The sequence below is a fragment of the Ahaetulla prasina genome, chromosome 1 (genome assembly GCF_028640845.1).
Source record: "Ahaetulla prasina isolate Xishuangbanna chromosome 1, ASM2864084v1, whole genome shotgun sequence".
In the NCBI taxonomy this organism is placed as follows: Eukaryota; Metazoa; Chordata; class Lepidosauria; order Squamata; family Colubridae; genus Ahaetulla; species Ahaetulla prasina.
Genome location: NC_080539.1, coordinates 286,143,780 through 286,163,387, shown reverse-complemented (window position 1 = coordinate 286,163,387; position 19,608 = coordinate 286,143,780). Strand labels below are relative to the sequence as shown.

The following is a 19,608-nucleotide window of genomic DNA, read 5'->3' as shown; positions in this document are numbered from 1 at the left end:
GTGAAATTAAGCGATCTTATTTTCGAACAGAGATGTTATAACTGCTGGCTAAAGAAGTCAAAATATATATACCCGGGACACCGAAGTGGGAAAAATACAGTAATCTGTCTCTCAACTAATCTGAATATTCTCAGATCCAGCCGCAAACCCAATACCCGTTTTCTCACCGTTCCCAATTCTGCCTTTCTCACTCCAGTCTACGCGCGAAGGGAATCCGGTCGGCTATGGAAACTCTCGGAGCAGCTTCCCACGTGCAAAACCATGTGGGGCTGCGCAACACACTGGAAGGATCCTGCAGGATGGCCCGCTCAAGAGAAAAAGCAGGGCAAGCTATGGGCGAAGCCGGGTGGTGGGAGAGCAGGAGGGCGACAGAACCCAAGCGCAGCTCTGTCTGCCTTTGGATCCGGGCTTCAGAAAACAAAAGGAGGATCTCTCCACGGCTGGGGGAAGCTTTTCCGCCCGGACGCTGCCTTCCGCCAGATGCTTAGACGCCGGAAAGGGAGGAGCTTTGCTCAACTACAGCCTGCTGGGGCGATGATAGGCTCGAGTTGTGAAGTTACGATTTAGAGAAATCTGAACAGGACGTACAGGAATAAACCCTATTGATGTCTGTAGGGATTCTCAGTCATCCAGTTCATGGTTGTCCCAAAAGTGCTTTTTCAAGAGGCAATTGGGCTTTGTTTTTTTCTTTTGAAGACGTTTCGCTTTCTTGGATGAGAAGCGAAACGTCTTCAAAAGAAAAAACAAGAAAGTTCAGTTGCCTCCTGAAAAAAAGCACCTTTGGATCAAGCCCTATTGATGCTAACGGTAACAAACCCTTGCTTTTCCTTGGCAGGTTCTTCGTGGTTGTCTACCATTCAAAGGCCGAGCGGCTCCGACCTCGCGTCGCTTATTTCAAGATGCATCCCAAGTGCTGGGCCCGAGCTGGACTATTGGTTCTAAGCGAGGCTTCTTTGCAGAGACGCGCGTTTCAGGTTGTGGCAGTCTCCAGCTTTTTCCTGTACCCCGGCAGTTCCTCTTGCTCTGTCTGTGCAGTGATTTGAGGATGATGATTCCCTCTTAATGTACGATATATTGCACGGATGTTTCAGCCACTTCCCTTACCTGTTATTTTAATTAAGATCTAAGGAGTTGCCACAAAGAAGGGGGAATCAACGTATTCTCCCGACAGCAACAGCAAAACAAGAAGCAAATGGATGGAAACTAATCAAGGAGAGAAGCAAGCTAGAACTAAGGAGAAATTTCCTGTTAGAACTAATCAGTGAAACAACTTGCCTCCAGAAGTTGTGAATGCTCCAACAATGGAAGTTTTTAAGAGATTGGACAACCATTTGTCTGAAATTAGTGAAATTAGTGCCTGAGCAGGGGATTGGACTAGAAGACCTCCAATGTCCCTTCCAACTCTTGTTATTTTGCTAAGCTTTTATGGCCCTCACAAACATTTGAGGGGAGTTTGTAAAGGACACAAAGCATGTGACTATTTTTTTTAAAGAAAAAAATAGACAATGATTGATTCAGCCTTCAGCAATGGGCTACAGGTAGTAAGATGAAATGTAATAGAGAAGCCCTGGTCAATACTGAAATAAAAATTTCTAATAAAGATAAATTGACACAACCACTGGCATTACAAGAAATCACAAGAGGCACTGCAACCTAGGAAACCAACAAACATCCCTGATCCACATGAAATTCCAATTTAATAGTCTTCCAATTGAGATTGGATAACAGGATTATTGAACCTATATTGCTGGAGGAATATCAGTAATTTAATATTTCTACATTTCCTTTGTTTATAACTTAAAGAGTCATGCAGGTGCAATGAACAGTATAGATTAGTTTGACAAGCTTAACTACAACATTCACTTGGCAGTATATACAGTAGAAATAGTTAACTAAACAGTAGTCAGGATGCTCTAGTCTAGGAGCTTCCAAGATATCCGCAATTTAGAGATGCAGCACTTGAATGAAAACCATTTTTTTAAGGAATTAAAAAACAAAATGAAAATTATATATCAATTGTGGAATATGCAGTTTTGGAGAATCAATGGGCCCAGGTTTTAAAAATATGCAATATACTTAATATTTAAACATGAAATTCATTAGAAATATTTCCTATTTTTTTAAAAAAGGTTAGACATCAAATATTTTTACGTTGTTGTAGGAAATAAATTTCCAATTTTTTTTGCAGTCGTATCTGGTCTTGTCCGCCTTGCTTGGATTCAGTTATTACATAAATCTATACAACTTTGGGAAGAAATAATAAAAGTATCTTAATGCGATATCCAATTGTTTTCCTAAAACATAAAATCTATCATTTCAGGATTTTTGCCTCTACCAAACCTGTGGCATGGCAAAGATGCTAGGAGGGGGGAACATACTCTCTTGATTATATGGGCTAGGTTCAGGGTATTTTTTCAATCTTTTTTTCCCCTTAAAATGATATAACAGTCTAGATTTAATTATAAGCTTAAGGATTAAGTTGTTTGCGGTTATATGGTTTTTTTTCTTTTAGTTTTCTTCTCTGTATAATCATCACCTTTTACTGGTTTTTTTAATTTAATTTTTTTAAAATTGAGAAATATTACATTCTGCAACTGAACAAATAGAAGCCTCTAATGGACAAATGGAAGCCTCAAGTAGAGGATGAGGAGAGGCCTTGTTTAGTAGTAATACACATGAATTTGAATGTCCTTGTCAGATTAAAACATGAAGCTGCAGTGTAAAAGTAAATGCTATTTGCATTAGTAGTATTGAATCCATATAACAGGAAGCAAATGTTCTATTCTACCTGCCCTGATCAGATCCTATTTGGAATACTGTTCTCAATGTGGGCACCAGTTACAAGGGTGATGAAAATCTGGAGCAAGTTCAGAGCATGGCTACCAAGATGGAAAGCATGGAAGCCAATGGCTAAAATGGATAAAAGTTTAACTTTCAGAACAGCAACTGAGGAAAGGAAGCAGTCTTCAAATATCTGAATTGTTAGAGCAGCTTTCTTCAAAAGCAAAAATAAGATTGTACCCAAAGATTTGAAAGTGTGGTCACCTGTCAGAAAATGAACAAAGGTAAACTGCAGTGATTATTTCAACCAAGTAGTAGACAAAGTAACAAGAAAAAGCAAGCAATGTTTTGTAATGGACTATGTCTCACATAGTTTTATTACAAAACCTGTTTTAATAATAACTTAATAGGCAATAGTCCTTCAAGTTCTAAGGATATTGAAATATTTGTAGTATTAGTGAAAATCTAGGGGGTGCAAGGATAGCATTTATAGGCTACCAGCTCCGGTACTTAATCTGAGATCCTTTTTAACTAAATTTCCAAGGCCTAGCTTAATTTGCCATTGTATTGAGTAACAAAGAATCAACATCTTAAAACTTTTGTTATTGTAGAATGTTTTTTAACTGGATGAGCACTTGATCAGAACCCAGATGTTTTCCCTAAACCAACATTTGATTGGCTGTCTTCCCATACACCCAAATGTCTCCTTATACCTTATCCCAGCATGCAAGTCTGCAATACCTTTTTTGGCTTTTTATGGAGACATGTCAGCAATGTAGGTAGAAATTCTACCAATTTGATTGGTATTTGAAAAAAATACCAATCAAATACGTTAGTTGCTCTGTATACTTTGGATTGTGAACAATTAACAGAATTTTGTTTTATATGAAGTTCGTTTAGCATATATCATTTTGATGTGGATTATAAATCCATGCTGGTTGCCTTTGAAATATTTTATCAACTTAATGAGAAATGTGATGGTAAAATTTATCATAATCAGATCTGTAAGAAAACCAAAAATAAATACATGATCTGAAAGCTGCATGTTTGCATTATGCACTGAAACAGTTAAGTGATGGAGCTGGCATTGTTAGTTGATGCTGCTGCCTTTACAGCAACTGTTTATTATGTCGGTCATGTCATTTCAAGGCCAACAATTAACATCAAAACACATTAACACAGTAATTATCAATGTTACAAGTGTGTAATACGTGATACGTGGATAAGATTCTCAGATTTGAGGAGGCATAGAGAGATCAATCCATAAATGAGCAAGCAAATCATATTGTTTCCAGTAATTTGCCAAAATTTAGCAATAATGGCCTGATTTTTCAATAGTCAGATTATCTCGATATGAGAGAGTAAATTTTACTCTAAGGTACTAATTAAGGCATTGCTATAAGTGTTAACTTATTTGAACACAGTGAATCCAAAGCGTCTTCCTCATGTAAGGTGTAAATTGACAACTTCTCTCAGGGAGACAACATGGCTTCTCTCTTCAGAAATACCCTGAAAGAATAAAAAATGTGCATCTACTTTTAAGCCATCTGGAGAAAATCTGATGCTGATCCAACTGTAGGAGAAGCAGTTAATCCACACCCTGTATCAACCTCTTTCACCTGCAAAATCATTGTTGGTCATCAGGCTAAATGTCCTTCAGTCTTCTGAGTTCACTGCATTAACTGCATTTTGTAATATTCAAGACAGTAGCTATTGCTTGATAAAAATCCCTTAAAACAGTTATAAAGATAGGTAAAACCATTCCTTTTCAGATGCAGTTTAAAATCTTCACGTTGTGCAATTCTATCTCAGCATCACATTTTTAAAAGGTACCCATTTTATATTTGTTATTTAAAAGCATAGTCACAGTCCAGATTTTTGCAGTTAAAATGTACACACAATTGCAACCCAGTTTAACTATATTAAGCAGGTAGAAATCTGCATGTTTGATTTTATACATATACACCATATTTAAAGCCAGCCACAATTAATTCTGTTACCTTGGATGATAAATTAACATGCTAAGCAGAATGTATTTGGACAACATCCTAATGTAAAATTACCAGTGCTAGTGATGTCCATATAAAAATAACATAACGATCTTAATGTTACTCAAATTTTTTTTTTTCACCATAAAAGATAGAAAAAATGTCTTATTTCACTGGAATACTAAAAGGCAATTGTTTTCCAGTTAGATCTGCAATCAAAAGAGTATAACTGTATAGGCACTAATTCCAGTTTTGGACAGAAATATCTACCTCAATCACCAATTTCAAATTTGTAAGTTTTAAAACTCACAATATTTGCATAGGTCTGTATTATGAATTTGGTTTTGAACACATTCTCACATAATTAAACAGGCTTTCATATTTTAAATGTAAATACATGAGTTTAACAGTTCTAAACCAGATATGTGAAAACTGCAAAAGCAATGTTTAGAACCAGTAAAATAGTTGTAGTTATTTAAGTATAATTATAAATTATGTAAGAAAAACAAATGTGAACCAACAACTGAATTATCTGGAGCAATTTTATAAAAATTCAGCTGTCAGTCATCAGTGTGTCTGAAGGCTATTTGCCACCATTAATACTTCAGTAGAACAATCAATATCAGCAGTATTTTTTAAAATGCACTCAGATGCAACCCATTGGGCATCAACTCTAACATCTTACAGTTTGAAGTGAAAAAACTCATATATTTGATGTAATTTCACATCAAGCCAAATTTGTTCTATTCATACTTGATGTATATATTGAACATGTTTTAAATTCATTTTTCTAACAACCTAAAGTTCAAAATAATACATTAGCTTCAATGCCTGTAACGGTATGCTTGATTTAACACTGTTCAGATGTAAAAGCCCACAATTTCAACATGTGCTGTTTGGCTTATTTATGAAAGACTAAAAGGATAATAAACTGATAATACTGAACACAGAAATTTGAATGGTTATATAAAGTAGTGAAAAAGTAATACAAAAACATTTTATTACCCAATTAAAAATTTATGTTTCAATAGGTTTTCCTCTACCGATTGCCATCTGGTTATGTTAGCTTACATGCATTACTAGATGAGACTTCAGGTTTACATATGAATTTAGCCTCTGCTGATCTCTTGTGAAATTTTGTACAAATGGGCAACTTCTAATTTATACGAATGTTACTGTTAGTGTAGGAGGAAATTAGAACTTGACCCAATGGCAATGTTTCCAACTGGCCAGCCCAAATGGATTTGAAGCAACATCCTGCAATGTCCTTCATTTCCACTTGAGACTGGGTTGGAGAAAGTTGTTGAAGCAGCTTAGCTACATTCAAAACATACATTCAGTTCTTTTTTTTTTTCTATACCAGTTTTATAACATGTAAATTATAATTGCATCAGGACACCCAATAAAAATGAAAAAAAATGGGTAGATGGTAGGAGATGAGGACGGTAAAGGTGACACTACTGTAAGAAAGCCAAAGAAAAGAGAAGAGTAGCAATATGAAGCACAGTGGAGAGGCAGTGCTACTTTTTTTCGCTCCCCTCCCTATAGGAAAGACAAGCAATGGCAGCTAGGTGAATGAGCAATACACACTAGTCACACACTTACAAACATAACCCCCATAACCCCATTGCTGTACAGCATAAGACCAGAAACTGCACTATTTGTCGTCTTGTAATAAAGTTTTTGAGAGCCAGTTTGATGTAGTGGTTAAGGCATCAAGTTAAAAACTGGAAGGCGAGTTTCTGTCCTGCTTTGGGCACATGGCCAACATGGTAACTAGCCCTTGGGCTAGTTACTTTTTCTCAGCCCTAAGAAGGAAGCAATGACAAACCACTTCTGAAAAACCTTACCAAGAAAGCTGCAGGGACTAATTTAGGCATTTTCCATGAGTGAAAGGCCAAAAAAAAAAAAAAAAGATTTAGATTGTTACAAGCCAAGATGGGACTCCTGGATTCAAATTCAGGCAAATTCCTGGATGCATGACGATAAATAACTGACACAAAATAAGCCTTCTCGGTCACCAATGAAAACAGGAGATAACGCTCATGAAGCCTATCCCTGGCAAATCTTTTTCATTACCCATAAATAGGAAAAGACCTGTAGCTTTTCTGCCAGAAACAGGGCAGTTTTCTTTAATATTTGGATTTTCTCCAAGCTGTAAAAGTGGAATGACTACTTCTATGTTTCAGTTTGTCACCTAAGAACTGGGGAACATAAAGACTACAGTTAAGACTGAGAACAGAACCAAGCAGGGCTCATGCTCATAATTTATTGACAGTGCTGAATTAATCTGAGAACACTGTCGTCTAAATTTAGGGAATTAATTCTAATTTCCTGAAAATTATAGTTTGGTTTGGTTTTTAAGTTATTGACAAATTTGTACGCACAGCAGCTTGTTTAAATCACATTGGGTAAACTTAATTTTTTTTTTAAAAATGCATCACATAATCTACTTGTTTGGTTTCCAATTCATCTTTGGCTTCCGATACTGTATTTTAAATTATTTTCCATTAAGATCTTTTCATTAACAATACGTACAAATACTAATAATGTAGAATATTCTCAAAGAATTAACTTAATTATCGTAACTGAAGTTTCTACTTTTTGTTACCATGTATAGAATCAGGGAAAGTTGTCAACTAAACAAAAAGAACAATACTTGGTAACCTAAAAAAACCCCAGTAACTCTATAATCCCAATGTGATTAATTAACAGCATTACTGGCTTTGTCCATAGAAGCATTCTTCTAACTACGGTTTGAACTAATTCATGAATTCTTGTGTAGGAGATTTCGAAAGATGCATTAAGTACCATGCATGCAATTCTTACTGCTTGTTCAAAATTTTCACAATCCCTCATATAAGATAAATTGACAACATTGAGCCTGATGATTGTAAAAAGTCAGATAAATGCATGTCCTTAGTGGATAACCTTACTGGATAAATATCTTACAAACTTCTGAGTTGGGAATCATCTTTGAGAATGAAGAAAAAAAAACTGTTCAAAGAATGTGCTTGTGGAGTTTTCATCAGTCATTGAAGATATGTTAAGGAATACAGTTTTTTTTTAATATAAACATGTTTATTTATCTCGCTTGGATCTGTAACTGCTGGCTGTAATTTCCCAAGGGGAAATGGATCAAAACATTTACTGGTGCTTTTCAAAAAAGAGCTATTTAAAGGGCACCAGCAGGGATTTGGGATTTCTCAAAATCTTTAAGCTGCAGGGGGAAAAAGACATGTGACATGTAGTATTCATACCCATTAATTTCCATCAGTACCAGCATCAGTTATTAAGGTGGTAATACAGCAAGTTTAAGTATTAATGACAGACAATGTGCAAATCATAAGGAATGATAAGGAATACCAATCCTTACAAACAGCATTGCTATCCAGGAAATGTGTTCAGGAGAGATCTCTTTCAACACTTCACATTTGAAAACACAAGTGGCTGTCCAGATTATACCTTCTATTTCTTACACAAAATTTTAAAGTGCCAATCAAAGCTTAATTTTGGGTTTACACAATTATATCAACAGATACACAAAACAATTAATGCATCCCTTTACCACAGCAAGTCAGACTAATAAAAAAAGTGCTGTAGCTAAGGGTTTGCCTAAGCTGTTCACCAGTTTAATATCTAGTCAGGGCTCTTTATTATGCATGTAAATATTCAGGCGCTTCAATGAAACGGAAAAAGCTGAAATGTAGTTGTTCTGTTAAGCCACACTTCACTTTTTCCATCTTTTTAATGTAAAAGTTTAAATATACCAACTGTCTGAGTAAAATGTTTATGGGTTTACAGATTCTTATCCAAATTTGCTGCAGAACTATGACATCAATGAAGTCAGTTGGATTATTTCTGCCTGTTCAATTAACTATAGACATTTTCTCTACTCTGAAACTGCCATTTTTGTTTTAAATCAAAGCAAGGGTCTGGATCTCATGTGCAAGGCTCAAGGTGACGCTTAGGACAGAACATGCAGCGCAAACGGCATTTCTTTCCATATCCGGGTAATATAAAGCTGACAACTGTAGTCTTGTCTTTATGGGCAATGAAAATAATCCCTTTACTATGAACTTCCTATAAAGGAAAACAGAGATAACTCTTCTGGTAACATGTATATAGTACACTGGCCAGTGTTTTTGGCGTTTTAAAAGTAATCTTGAGTATTAGATTAATTCACTTGCTGAGCATTCATTTGAGGCATTCCCCTGTTGGGTCTTGGGGGCCCTCCACGACCTAGAAAATAAAAATAGTAATTTATTTTGGGACTGAGACTTTTGATTTTCAGGATGAACATTTATTTCTACATAAACTCTTAAGTTTATTTAATTCTTGAAAATATTACCCACTATCTGTCTTCTCAACAAAAAACAGACTTCAGATGTACAGAAGCAATGCCCTGAATGTACAAAAATAATGCAAAATTTCATACGAAAACCTTAAACATGCCCTTCAAGTTCCTTACTCCATAGACACAATCCTACCCTAAATTTCTTTTCAGATAATATCTGAATGGAATGATAAAATACTACAGTCAATGTTATGGTATACAATTCTAATCGGCTTGTTTATGATTCTGTGTCGTCCAGCAACAAAATGCAAATTATTGCCCAGGGAGAATTGAAACCTTTTTTCAGAATAGACAGCCCCCAACAAAAAATATACTGATTTTCATGCAACAATGAAACAATAATTCTAAACAAATAATAGCATGAAAAGGGAATATACAGTTGAAAAAATAAATTAACAACTATAAATTACAAACTGCAACTATTAAAGAAACTTGAACTCCAGAATCTCTATAAATATTCAAATCATAATTCCATTATTTAATATTACCTCGAGGGGCTCCCCGAGGGCCACTTTGTCCAGAGCCACGTTTGAAATTCTGTTGATATCCATCCTGAAATAAAATAAAAAGACCAGTCAGTAGTGAAAAAGTAAAATATCAAAGTCCAGTGTTTTAGAAAAAAATGTTTAAGCAATGGCAAAAATGAAACAACAAAAAATTTCACAGACTTAGAAAGGCTTTGAATTTCATTTCAAGATTCTTTTCTCTCTTTGCTAATTGCCATTAACATTCCATATATTCGTAAGATACTTGTCAAGCAGTTGGGTATGAGAGGGATTAAAATACATATTTACAAACTCATATTTCAATGAATTTAGAAAGTCAACCAAGAATTCACTTATTTTGGATGATTTTGTTTTGCAGATAAGCAGTTGGCTATGAAAGTCCTTTTGCAGGAAATAATGTACATCTATAATCTAATAAAGAAGGGTAACAACAAAGGAGAATATTTGTAGCTCAGGGATGAAATGAATCCCTCAGTACTTTCAACTTTAAAAGTTAAAATGTGATCTGAAATTATTTTTTATTTAATTAATGTTAGATCCAATATTATCTTCATAAGCAGATATAAAAACATATTTTATTTCCTATATAGACTACGTTCAAAAGGTCATAGTTGAGTACACTTACTCGCTGGTAGTTGGGATAGTCTCGTGGAGCATTAAACTGTGCCTGGGTGTAACCACTATTTGGAGTGTTGGAAAATGAAGGACGGTAGCCATCATATCCTCCTACAAATCAGGATAAAACAATTACTAGATAGGATTATCTTATGGGATATGCATGAATATATTTATGATATATCCAGAAATAGCATTCTGCGCACAAAGAATCTTACTGAGCATTCTGAGAAAGCACCACAAGGAATAGCAATAGCACTTAAGATTTATATATCGCTTCACAGCGCTTTACAGCCCTCTCTCTGGGGTTTACAGAGTTGCCCCCAACAATCTGGGTCCTCATTTTACCGACCTCGGGAGGATGGAAGGCTGAGTCAACCTTGAGCCGGTGAGACCCGAACTGCCAAACTGCTGGCAGCTGGTGATCAGCAGAAGTAGCATGCAGTATTGCATTCTAACCACTGTGCCACCACAGCTCCTAGGAAGGAGTATGCTGATTCCTGCTTGTAAATTTAATAAATATGATCATGGATAAATATAAATATAACCCTAACCCTAACCTTACAAATGGCATATACTAGAACTTCACAATTCAATATTAGATTGAAAATAAATTCTTCTTCCATCTATACCATACTTAACCTTTTAACATAAAATTACCGGGTAAGTGTTTAAACTGCATCAGGGCTCCTGTGCACCATTCAGTGTCTTCAAGATTTCCCATTATATGCAAGATTTATTATAAATTATTTAAATGCATTAATAAATTCAGGCACCAAAATAAAGAATACCACCAAGAGTCATAGTTTGTATAAGTGAAAGACTTGCTTTTGTAAGCCAAGGAAGTAATAAGCCCTGAAAAAGATGCAGCCATTTAGCAGGTTACAGATGGAAAGTCACTTTCAGTTTCATATACATCATACTAAACTTTTATCATAATACTTGTAATTAGTTCCTTCTCATACTTTGCCCTTGTATGATCTGCTTTGTTTTTTGTTCACTAATACTACACCAGAGCAACTACTACAAAGTTTATGTAATGCTACACTTTTTTGCTATTAAAAAATTAAAGCATGCTACTCTAATGCTTAAGCTTGTTGATATTCTGCATTTCTGAAAAACATTCAGAATTAATCTTAAAAGGTTTTTAAGTTTTTACCTCTAAACCCATTGGCTGGTCCCCTGTATCCATTCATTAAGCCTCGAGTGCCGCGTGATCCACCACGAGACACTCCCCGGCTGTTATAATAAGGCTGACCGTTACGTGGGAACCCAGTATTCTGTTGTGGAGGCTGCTGGTGGTTACCTGCCACTTGATGGGACTGGTCCGGGGAACCATGGTAAGTGCCAACCACTAAAATGAAAAAAACCAAGACAGTACAAGAAGTTTGAATGTATACTCCTGTTTCCTAAAGACTCAAATAGTATCAGGCTAACTCACCAATGTACTCTGCTTAAGAGCCACCAAGTAGGACAGTAAATGTTTACCTATCTAAAGAAAGATTGTTTGCAGAATTAAATCCAACATGGCAGTCTGGATTCCCTAAACATGTAGAATAGTCCCTACATTTCACATGATTTAAAGAGTCTATAACTTCATCAATTTAGTTTCCTAAAGTTTTTTTGGTTTTTTTTTGGGGGGGGGGGGGTTGTGTCCCTTTTCCCAGCTAGGATATGGGTTTTGTTCAGTTTGGTATATAAAATCATCCACATTGATATTTATCCCACAGTATTTTCCCTTTGTAAAACTATACAAATATTGCAGAACTGCTTTTTTCATAATATGCACAATGTATTGTATAAACAACATCAGTAAAGAATTATTTAGACTACATCTCTTTAAAACATTTTTGAGAGTAAAGCATTCAGTTTTTCACAGTTTTACCTGTCTGAAGCTGCTGTTCTTGCTGAAGTTCTGATTGTTCTACTGGATGGGGCTGATTGGAGAATGTCTGGCTGTAACCAGTCTGGTATTGATTTTGTTGCTTTAGAGTTTCTGGCTCATTGACAGGAGGAACAGGTGCGTTCATGTTAAATACCTAGATGTAAAGTAAGTAAAAATCAGTTGAATTTTTAAACTCAGGATTCAAGTGATATTCCATAATTGGGGTTTTAAAATTTTTAATAATTTATAGGGGGTAATTGTGTTTTAGTCTTGGCCAATTGAATGAGTTTTTTAAGGGTTGTTTTAATATTGTCTGTTTTTCTGTATTTTAACTGGCTGTTCACCGCCCTGAGTCCTTCGGGAGAAGGGCGGTCTATAAATTAAATAATAATAATAATAATAATAATAATAATTATTATTATTATTATTATTATTATTATTATTATTATTATTATTATTAACACTTCAAAAACATAGACCAGTTTAGTCGTCATCATTTTGAGTCACTTATAAAACAATAAAAGTGGGACAGCAATAAAATGAAATAAACTACTGATAGTATTTAGAGAAAAATTGACCATTATCGTGATGCTGACATCCAAAATTTTGTTATCTACATTTTTAATATATTTAATGCTTACCGTCTGCATGGACTGGAATGGAGCTGCATTAACATTGATTCCGCTGCTATGCAAGGGTTTGCTAGAGGCAGCCTGAAATACCTGAGGCTGGGATGCAACTGGAAGTGGCGATGATGTTGGTGTCTGATCTGTACTTAAGGTTATTGAAGCCTGACAAATAAAATTCAACCTAACATTAGCAAGCAAGATATCAATACCATTTTTAATTATGAAATAGGTTGTTGCTGACAAAGTGTACTTAAGAAAAGGGGAAAGTGTAAAATCCCTCTTATATAGTATCCCCTCTTTATTAAGAATAGAAAGTCCTAGCATTCTACTCGGAATTAACCTTGAAAAGATTACAGAAGGTAGTTTCCAGTGCCGGGACAGTGAACCAACAGAGGCATTTTCCTGTCAATCAAATACCAATTGTATCTAATCATCTTTTGATTAGATAAAGTCTAGCCCAAATTTAAATTTTAAAAATTGCTTCTAAAATGTTCAGGATCAGAACAGATAAGCTTAAAAAAACATTCGAGTTAAAAAATTAACAACCTTCCCACCCCCCACCCTGGTATCTAATATAAGTGGTTTCCAAGACTTTTTAAGAGGGGCACTCATCTATATATGCAAAACTCTTTTCCCTCCCAAGCATAATGAAGTCTCATAACTTGCCTGAATCTGGTCAATTGATTCTTTCTGAGGTCGCTGTTCTGTTGAATGAGAAGGCTGATACGTGGGCTGGGGTGCTGTATATCCCTCACTTGTGGAAGAAACCAAGGGGACCTGTCAAAGTTTTAAAATTTAACAGAAACTCCGGCCAGGGCCTCTCGGTAAGTCCTTCCTTTCATGAGTTTTACAACTGTCTCTATATTAGCAACATTCTTCTGAATATATACTCATATTTAGAAACTCTAGAAGACTTTTATTTCTTCTAGTTCACAAAGTGCTACAGGTAATCCTCAATTTACAACAGTTCATTTAGTGACCATTCAAAGTTTCAAGGGCACTGAAAAAAGTGACTTATGACCGTTTTTCATAGTTACAACCATTGCAGCATCCCCATGACCATGTGATCAAAATTCAGATGCTTGGCAACAGGTTCATATTTATGACTTTTGCTGTGTCCCAGGGTTATGTGATCCCCTTTTACAACCTTCTGACAAACAAAGTCAACAGGGAAGCCAGATTCACCTAACAATCAGGTTATTAACTTATCAATTGCAGTTATTCACTTAACAACTGTGACATGGAAGATCGCAAAATGGGGCAAAACTCACTTAACAACAGAAATGTTGGGCTCAATTGTGGTCATAAGTCAAGGACTACCTGCCTTTTGACATTTTCCCTGAGTTTCTAGCTAGGTCAAAAAGTTTAAAAAATTGTTTAAAATTTCTGCAAATTCTAATATTAGCAGGCTTTCATACCATTTCTTTTTATATTACAGCACTGCTTCGTGAGATGGATATACTAAGGATTATGACCATATAGTTTTTATTTCATAATCTTTTAATAAAGCCTAGTAACTATACTAGCTGTACCAGTTTTTCCAGTGACCTTTTCTACTTCTCCAAAAGCTTTGGAGAATTGCATAATTTGGATAGGAGATTCAGTCCATAGATCTTCACACAAGTTTAGTATAAAGCTCAATCTCTGAACCAAGGCAAATTAAGTAACAATGACTGATGTAGTAGATGTTCCTATTACAAAAAATATAGAAATGTTATCCTTTTTTTGCCAAAGATTAGTTACACAAATTTTCTAACTGCTGCCTAATCCAGGATTTCTGGGTCATGAATCCCAAGGGGTTCATAAGCAACGTAAATGCGAGGGACTGAAAAATTTCTTAAGCCTCTAAGGCAGGAATGCTGTCAAATTTACTGATGTTCTGCCTGGGAAAACCTTACACCTGCGAAGGAGCACATTCATCTCATTTGCACTTTGCCTGGGTAAGGCTGCCCTGATTTGCAAAGCAGAAGGAAAGCCCTGAGCAAATTCTGAGAGATAATTAAACCTGTAAGGCTAGACATCTGTCAAAGCCATTTGCTATGACAGTTCCTACTTATGACCATTCATTTAGCAATGGTAGTATTGCAAAAAATGACTCATGGCCATTGCAATTTCCCTGCAGTCATGTGACTGTGACTCGGGCACTTGGAAACTATTGTGTATTTACAACAGACAGTGTCCCACTGTCGTGATCATGATTCATGACATCTTCAGTCAACTTCCAACAAGCAAATCAATAGGAAAGCCAGTCACAAGTCATGGTCACATGTCTTACTTAACAACATGGCAATGAATTTATTGACCATTATTGATCGTGGAAGAACAGGCCATCAAACTGGGTGCAGTCACAAGACATCTCAATAACCACACTACTTAATTATTAATTTTAAAGTCCCTATTGTGATATTAAGTCAAGGACTACTTATATTTACTTCTTTTTAATCTATTTCTTTGTATGTTTAGTTCTCTTCATGTGCTGGGGAGGGAAAGAGTTCTGACGTCATCAAATTAAGAACTCGTCTAATCTATAGACGTATAAATTCTATAGAGCAGGGTCAGGCATTAGATGAGCAGCCTAATGAACAACTTATGCTGGAAACTAAATGATGGAAATGTAAATAGTTGTCCTGGAATTGTGGAAAACTTTGATACTAATCAACATAGCATCATTCTGAACAATCTGATGAGAATGGGCTTTGCAGTGTATTTCTCTGTACTCTACATAGAAGGAAGTACTGTGAGACTACTGACTACTATCATCTAGATTACTGACCAATGGTATCCATAGGGCTCCATGTTGTTGCCTATGCTCTTATATACCGGTATGCATTAAACTGCAGGGAAAATTATTCATAGCTGGCACCATTAATATTCTGGTGATTCCCTACACAAAAGCCTATGAATATTTTCTACTTCTCAGGCATCACTGGATACAAAATTAGTATGTAACGTATTTGTGTATTTATATTTAATGCATCTATTTATCAACCACTCAGGTATGGCAATCGTTTCCCAGATTTTGTTTACAATCTTGACATGATTAATATAGCTCACCTCTGCTCCTGAAAAGTAACCAGAAGCAAAAACTAGTACCAAACCTCCTTTAATTATTAATACTCAATGATTTTAGAATTGATTTTAAATCTATATTTCCTATATTTGTTTCCTATTTGTATTGTACTTTAGCTTAAGTATTGAACTGAAAAGAATAAAACAGAAGAGAACTCATTCTATGAAAACTCAAAAATAACTGGAATGAATGCTCTAGGTAGTCTTCAACTTACAACTGTTCATTGGATTCAAATTTAAATTGAATTAAATAAAATGAATTCAAACTTACAATGGTCTCAGAAAAAGTGACTTACGATCTGCTACTCACACTTACAATCATTACCATCCTGGTAATTTACAAGTGTGGTATAAAAATATTATAAAATTGGGTCTGGTCATTGATGACTTGCTTAAGGACTGCTTAGTGAAATTCTGCTCCAAATTATGGTTATAAATCAAGAACTACTTATACAAAAACTGGCCAACAGTTCAAAAATACTCCTCTATGGTTTTTTAAAGGACAGAAAAAACTACCTCTAAAGTGATGAAGATATTAATCACAGGACCAAGAATAAACTAAAAACCGGACTATCGTATTCAGCAGCCATCCTGAATAAACTATTAAAATTGGCTCGTCCTATTCTCAGCATTCTATCTACACAATTACATTGCAAATGGTCAGTCACATAGAAACATAAGAGCTGGCACAAATTAAAATAAATCATTAGATTTGTTTAAATATGCTAGAAATGCATTTGAAGATGATTACAATTAGATTTTTTGCCTTCTGCATATTTCTATGAGCATTACCGATTTAAAATCTTTTATTACTTTTCCAAAAGTCTCTCTATTTGTGATCATGTCATTCTGAAATGGATAGTAAACATTAGCAAGATTTTTAGCTACAAGAAATGCTTACTCTATTCTGATTTTCATTTGTGGTTTTAATTATGGCTCCATCTTTAATTCTAATCTTTATTCACCATTAATTTTTATGGAAATTTATTTAATGAGTCCAAACACCACTTTAAGGTCCTAGAAAGGAATATTTTTAAAACTACAGTAGTTAATTGGTATTTAAACCAATCTAACATATTTAGACTCAATGAAAACATGGTGACTTATGCAGAAAAATTATACATTCTATACAGACAATGCTCACTGGCTGCAAACAACTATCTAGAAATGGGGTTGGGCAAGAGAACAGTATTTTGAAAAACTGTAGATGAAATTAACTAATGGCTGTGATTCAATTCACCCTAAATACTTTACAGGCATGATTCTAATTTGAGAAGAATATTCCAAAAAAAGTCACAATGACATGCTAATTCGAATACTAAAATAAAGCCAACTTCCACAGTTAATTTCCAAGGATAATTATTACTTTGGAATTCTGAGTACATGAAATATACTTTAAGTATACTTTTGAGTACATGAAATATACTTTGTTTCATGCATGAAATATACTTTGTTTCATGCATGAAAAAAATTGTGGCCTGATATGCTTTAAAGTGTGTTACAGAAACCCAGCCCATCTATCTTTTCCAGCACCTAAACCTAACCTTTCTTCTGCTCTGTTTAGCTATTTTTATACACCACTCAGCCTTTCATTTTCCTGATGTCTCTCACTCTACCTCTATGTGATTGGAATATATACCCAGATGAAACATATTTCAATCCAAGCCCAGACCACCCAACGTTTTGTATAACCCTTGTTTTAAGAGACTATTGCTGCCTTTTTATTGTGATGTCTCCATGTTTTTGTACATAGAGGCATTTACAGATTTCTTTCTATGTAACTTTCCCCAATGGAATTAATGCTAAACTAAGCAGTATGCTAAGTTATTATCTGTATCATATTTTGAGTACGATGGGGTTCTGATTTTTTTGAAAAAGAAGTTTTAAAAATATTTTTTAATTGCTTATAGATTCTCCTATAACCAGAGCAGGGCTTTTACATGGGTTTGAGGAAACATTTTTTTTTATTTCCTTTCCAAATATTAAATAGTTCCGGGTGATATATCAAAATAGTGTGAAAGATACAAGCTTGGGTTTTCAAAGGAAAAAGGATTGCCCCAGTTTTGGTAATCCAGAAATACATTATAAAAAGTTCATCCACTTCTAATTACATGCTAAAGTATTGTGGAACCTAGCTCAACAATTCCTAAATAAGAAGGAGAGGAAGGTTTAGAAAGAAATATTCAGCCATTAATTATCAAAGATTCTTACCTGTGTAGCTTCAGGTTGTACAGGAACCTGGGTTGTTTGTGCAAGTCTAGATTCAGCATGAACTACAAATAGAATAATACAATCAATATTGAAATTAATGCAGTGGAAGTTTCTTTAAGCATGCCTCATGTTGCACTTGACTATTATAATTTCTCCATGGGACTAGCCTTAAAAATAGCCAGAGATATCAGCTGGCGCAAAATGGATCAGGTAAACTAAAATATATAATTCAGTATGGGAAGAACTATTTTCTATTGCTTATAAGCAGTCATTGTAACCTCTAAAGTTGTAAACAAAGGACCGCCTCTCCCATTATAAACCTGTCCATATATTAAGACCTGCAGGAGAAATTCTTTTGAGGATTCTCCCAATGTCAAAGCTAGACTGACTTGGAGAAACATTTCAACAGGATTTATTTCCTTAGGATGGATGTTAAGTCCCATTCTTTCCACTTAAAATGTATCTTTTCATCAAACTTTAACTATTAATTATCATAACAAGTAAATATTTTGATTAAGCTTCACTTTTTCTTTGTAAAATTGAACATTCTACAAATGTAGAAAGGTGGAATATAAAATGGAGTGAAATGTTAAAAAAACCTAATTACTTGAGTTTCATTGCCACTTTGCTACGTAGTTCACATACAAAAATATTATATTACAGACCTGGAGGGCAAACCATCTGTGGTATCTGCAAAGTTTGTGGATTCATAGGCTGAGCTGAAACAATAGCAGGGTCAAGTGCTTGGTTCTCAAATTCCAGCATAGAGTCCTAGATAATTAAGCCAAAATTAAAGCCAGCTTCACTAGAGACATAAATTCTTACATTATTACACTAGATTTAAGACAGCTTCACCACAGACAAACTCAATAAAAATCAGTCAGGGCCAAATTCTGTTTCAGTTCAATTGAAGAAAACAGTTCCCTACTTCAACTGGATTCTACTTATTTTTTAAAATACTGTAATCTTATATTAATCAAATTATTAATTACCTGCATAAAGTTATAGGGGCCTTGCATTTGTGCCATAAGATCCTGCACCCGTTGTCTTCTGATAAGTGGGTCTGCTTGAGCTACAGCTGTAAGCGTATGGGCATCTGGAACTGGAGGAGATGTAGCCTGTGGTTGCTGGAGTGAATTTACCACCTACCGGTACATTAAAAATAATCAATACAATTTCAAACAGTCCACAATTAAATGGCAAATTGACAATATTATCTACTAGCAACTTTGTGACCATAGTGTATTTTACTACAGAGGGAAGAATGTAAAGATAAATATTTTTCAGCTTTAAATAGTTAAGTCCTGGGTCAATATTTCCTTGGACAAAGTTAGCACTATATGCTATTAGTTTATTTAAAAAGAAAGCAGATCTTTGGAAATAATAGCATGCCTGTGATTTTAATAATATGAAAGAAATCAAGTGATTTTATACAGATAGTCCTTGACCTATAACCATTCATTTAACACCAGTTCATAGTTACAATGGCCTTGACTTACAACTCGTCCTCAAAAGTTACAAACATTGTACCACGCTTGCAGTCATATGATCACAAATTCGATGCTTG

General features: G+C 35.0%; 2 protein-coding genes across 6 annotated transcripts in view; both read right to left on the bottom strand.

Moving 5' to 3' along the window:
* NAT10 (N-acetyltransferase 10) overlaps positions 1-3,731 on the bottom strand; it is a 57,399-nt gene extending 53,668 nt beyond the window's left edge. The window contains exon 1 of the mRNA XM_058161633.1: positions 168-3,731. The gene's annotated coding sequence lies outside the window, so the exon portion shown is untranslated. The remainder of the gene's footprint in view (positions 1-167) is intronic.
* A 4,097-nt stretch (positions 3,732-7,828) lies between these two features.
* CAPRIN1 (cell cycle associated protein 1) overlaps positions 7,829-19,608 on the bottom strand; it is a 36,628-nt gene continuing 24,848 nt past the window's right edge. For 4 of the 5 annotated variants that reach the window (XM_058161625.1, XM_058161628.1, XM_058161629.1 and 1 more), the window contains exons 10-19: positions 19,034-19,186; positions 18,707-18,812; positions 18,042-18,103; positions 13,428-13,538; positions 12,774-12,923; positions 12,133-12,286; positions 11,407-11,601; positions 10,258-10,358; positions 9,615-9,678; positions 7,829-9,011 (exon numbers count right to left, since the gene is read on the bottom strand). In XM_058161625.1, the coding sequence (XP_058017608.1) occupies positions 8,947-9,011; positions 9,615-9,678; positions 10,258-10,358; positions 11,407-11,601; positions 12,133-12,286; positions 12,774-12,923; positions 13,428-13,538; positions 18,042-18,103; positions 18,707-18,812; positions 19,034-19,186 (1,161 nt within the window). In that variant the 3' untranslated portion in view covers positions 7,829-8,946. The remainder of the gene's footprint in view (positions 9,012-9,614; positions 9,679-10,257; positions 10,359-11,406; positions 11,602-12,132; positions 12,287-12,773; positions 12,924-13,427; positions 13,539-18,041; positions 18,104-18,706; positions 18,813-19,033; positions 19,187-19,608) is intronic. The other variant, XM_058161631.1, reaches the window with a different exon arrangement.